At 41.1% G+C, this 4421-nt stretch overlaps 1 protein-coding gene across 1 annotated transcript in view; it reads left to right on the forward strand.

Moving 5' to 3' along the window:
* WDFY3 (WD repeat and FYVE domain containing 3) overlaps window positions 1–4421 on the forward strand; it is a 242492-nt gene that overhangs the window by 202566 nt on the left and 35505 nt on the right. The window contains exons 48-50 of the mRNA XM_045284341.1: window positions 461–541; window positions 3143–3197; window positions 3506–3625. Coding sequence (XP_045140276.1) covers window positions 461–541; window positions 3143–3197; window positions 3506–3625 — 256 coding nt within the window. The remainder of the gene's footprint in view (window positions 1–460; window positions 542–3142; window positions 3198–3505; window positions 3626–4421) is intronic.

Raw genomic sequence — 4421 nt, forward strand, 5'->3', positions numbered from 1 at the left:
TGAAGTTACCCCGTCCCTGCACATCTCCATGAAGTTACCCCGTCCCTGCACATCAGCAGAGCTTGAAGTTACCCTGTCCCTGCACATCTCCATGAAGTTACCCCGTCCCTGCACATCTCCATGAAGTTACCCCGTCCCTGCACATCTCCATGAAGTTACCCCGTCCCTGCACATCAGCAGAGCTTGGTCTTTTTTTTCGGGTAGTGCGTCAACACATGGAAAAATCCAAAGTGGTCACTTACAGAGCACTGGAATTCCTTTTCTCCCCCTTGTTCGCATTGAAGGATGCTCTGTGTGTTGTGTCTCTCCTGGACATGCCACTGATGATGAAATGGGAGGGCACATGGAGGGCAAACCAGGAGGACTGAAGGGAAGCATCCTTTCTCGGCTCCTCATAGATCCCAACTGAGGCTGAAGTGGAAACCTGATGGGGTTTTGTTTGTTTCTTTTAATTCCCCAGGTTTTTGGCTGTCGTTCCATCGCTCACTGACAGCTCCGAGTCTGTGTCTGGACAGCGACCGAACACAAGTGTGGAGCAGGGGTAGGTGGTTTGCATCTTGCATGTTATAGTTTGATAGTGAAATTAAGCGTTTCATATCTGGGGACAGTATTGTTCCATTTGTTAAAATGCTTTTAAACCTGGTTATTAGAGAAGATGTTTAAAATGCTAAAAATTAGAGGAAAAGAAAATTAAGAATTAATTACTCATCTCAAATTATGGTTCACATTCCCTTACAGTCTTTTTAAGCACCTCTGTCCCTAAGTGCATAATTCAGTTCATGCTGCAAGTTCGTTTTATTTTATAATTCCCTTTCACTATTACGTTAATAATTCAAATTTTCATAAGGTACCAATTTATCACACTCCCGTGGCATAGTGGTTGTTCGTTGGGGAGCCGTTCTCTAACCACCAGTCGCTCTGAGGGAGAAAGAGGGGCTTTCTACTCCTGTAAACAGTACCAGTCTCGGGAGCTCCCAGGAGCAGTTCTACCCTGTCCTACAGGGTCGATGTGAGCCGGCAGTGACTTGATGCAGTGACTGTGAGTCACATGCGTAGCGTTATTTTAATGTTGACATTTAATCTCTTACCAGTTTTCCTAATTATAAGTCTGAGAGTGGTGAGTTCCCATCATTATGTAGAATCCCCTTAGTGAAAATAAAGTGTGCGTTTTAAGATGCTTGATATGATGGTGGTAAATATCTTTGGGTCTGCTTGACTAGGAATTTTTTAAGCGATAGAAGGTTGGACCAGATCAATATTTCCCAAACTTTTTTTTGGATAATTTTATTGAGGGCTCTTATAACTCATTATAATCCATATATCAATTGTATCAGGTGTATTTGTACATATTTTTTCATCAATCTTTTCCAGACAATTACTTTCCTTTTTAAAAAAATTATGAATTTATTTTTTAATCATTTTATTGGGGGCTCATACAGCTATTAGCACAATCCACACATACATCCATGTGTCAAGCACATTTGTATATTTGTTAACATCATCATTTTCAAAACATTTTCTTTCTACTTGAGCCCTTGATATCAGCTCCTCATTTTTTTCTCTCCCTCCCCCATCCTCCCTCACAAACCCTTGATAATTTATAAATTATTATTATTTTTTCATGTCTTACACTGACTGATGTCTTCCTTCACCCACTTTGTTGTTGTCTGTCCCCCTGGGAGGCAGTTATATGTAGATCCTTGTGATCAGTTCCCCCTTTTCTCCCTACCTTCCCCTTACCCTCCCGGTATCGTTTCTGTCATTATTGGTCCTAAGGGGTTTATGGGTCCTGGATTCCCTGTGTCTCCAGCTCTTATCTGTACCCATGTACATCCTCTGGTCTAGCCAGACTTGTAAGGTAGAATTGGGGTCATGATAGTGGGGGTGGGGGTGGGGAGGAAGCATTAAAGAACTAGAAGAAAGTTGTATAATTCATCGGTACTCTATACTGCACCCTGACTGGCTCATCTCTTCCTTGTGATCCTTCTGTAAGGGGATGTCCAACGGTCTAATCTGCACTCCCCCTCATTCACAATAATAGTTTTGTTCTGGGTCTTTGATGCCTGATACCTGCTCCCATCAACACCTCATGATCACACAGGCTGGTGTGATTCTTCTATGTGGACTTTGTTGCTTCTCAGCTAGATGGCCGCTTATTTATCTTCATGCCTTTAAGACCCCAGACTCTGTATCTTTTGCTGAGCACTATCCACTTTCTTCACTGCATTTGCTTACGAACCCATTTTGTCTTCAGCAATCGTGTCGGGAAGCTGAGCATCACGGAATTCCAGGTTATTAGAACAAAATTTTCTTGCGTTGAGGGAGTTGAGTAGAGGCCCTTGATACTTAACATATAAATATATGTACATAGATCTATTTCCCTATTGTTATATGTAAATATGTTTACATATGAACATACCTGTATTTAGGTGTCTATAAATGGCCTTAGCCTCCTAGTTCTTTTCATTCATTCATTCATTCATTCATTCATTTATTTATTTATTTTTGCCTCCTATTTCTTTCCTCTATTTCCTTTTACTTTCCTCTTGTCCCACTATCATGTTTGGCCTTCATTCGGGTTTCAGTAATTCCTCTCGGTTACATTGCCCTTGATCAGACCCTACCAGGCATCCAACACCCTCCTCGCCATGGATTTTGGATCACTTGTTGTTCCCTTTTCCCTGGGTTGTTTAACACCCATTTCCTTTCCCCACTTCCCCTCTCCCATGTCCCCAGGAACTGTCAGCCCCATTGTTTTCTCTCTGGATTGTTTGTCCTGCCTATCATACCTGAAACTCTTTTGACTAAGAAATGTATACTGCAGTGCAGCTCAGTATACATACTAACTCCAGACACACAGACATACAGCTCCAGACACACATGCTAACTCCAGACACACATGCACAAGAACACTTCCCCTGGCTGAATGGCCTCGCTCACCGTGTTCTCTCTTTTCTTCAGCTTTATTTCATGTTTCGTATTTTAAATGGTGACTGCAGCCCATCACCTGATTTCGTGCCCCATTTGTGGCTCCTCCCAAGTTGAAGGGATTCTTGGACTAGCTGCCTTTGTTTTCAGCACTGTGCTGACTCAGGTTTGAGTTGCTATGCCTACATCATGTTGTATTATTTATTCTTTGTAGATCTGGATTGCTTAGCACGCTGGTTGGAGAGAAGTCTGTAACACAGAGATGGGAGGTAAGTGTAAGGAAAATGTGAGCTTGCTTTATGATTAACTGATTGAGAGTCTGACACTACAGATAGAAGTGCTTTGCTCATCCTAATAGACTTTGTGCTGTTTAGAAAATGTTTCATGCTCTAGTTTCTCTTCAAATTGTATAAATCTGTCATGTAAAAAATGTTTTCATTTTGTATTTTGAGGAAGGAAAATCGTGCTTATTTAGAAATCTTTAAGAAAGAAATTATACCTTTTACCTAGAAAAAATTTAAAAAGTGAACATGGTGGAAGTAATCCATTGCTCTAAAATGAATATTTCTTTCCCAAGAGAGGTGAAATCAGCAACTTCCAGTATTTGATGCACTTGAACACGTTGGCTGGCAGATCCTATAATGATCTCATGCAGTATCCTGTCTTTCCTTGGATTCTTGCAGATTATGACTCAGAGGTAAACCTCAAATAATTTTGCATTAAGTGAAACATAGTTTTAAAAAATAATTAGGGATACTGAAAATTTCCAAATATTTATTTGCTTTCCAGTGTAGTACACCAATCTTGACGTATTGACATGGTTTGCTTCCAAATACTAGGTTATTATGGTTATTATACAAAAATGAGGGTAATGTAAAATTGGAGGATGACCACAAGGGAAGGATGCTACATCGTAGCATCACTCTCAAACCACTGAGACTCATGGCCCAGCCCAGTTGACAAACAAGCTTAACTATTACAGCCAGCACTACTCTTCCTTCATCCCTGAGCATTCATCACTACCAGATGTTCATCACTACCAGATGTACATCACTCAGGCACAAAATAGTCAGTTAGTAGATCTTTCAGTTGTCCTAATGCGCAGTATTAGCTAATGAAGTAGCTGATCAGTCAGGGGTAGGCATGTTCTCAAATAGCACTTAATTCAAGAAGATGGAAAGAATTTTAGCTTGGATTCATACAAAGTTTAGATATCTGAACAACTTTGTAGGTATGAAGCATTAGTTCATATTGTTGATGCCATTTCCTGGGGTGCTAATCCGCGCCCTTTGGTGGAGATCAGAATCCTTGTCTGTAGTTGACGGGTTGACTCGTCAAACTGAATGGACGCCTCAGCAAATATTCTAGACTCGTGGCAGAAGTGTCTTTGCGTTACTGTAAGAGGCCTTGGCAGAAGAGTTCCAGCAATTCAGCATGTACATGCGCAGAGCCCAAAACTACACCAGATACTCGACCTTCTTTCTCTCCTTTGC

The sequence above is a fragment of the Echinops telfairi genome, unplaced genomic scaffold (assembly GCF_000313985.2).
Source record: "Echinops telfairi isolate 266 unplaced genomic scaffold, ASM31398v2 ScPeMD7_7468;HRSCAF=8506_0, whole genome shotgun sequence".
Classification (NCBI taxonomy): Eukaryota; Metazoa; Chordata; class Mammalia; order Afrosoricida; family Tenrecidae; genus Echinops; species Echinops telfairi.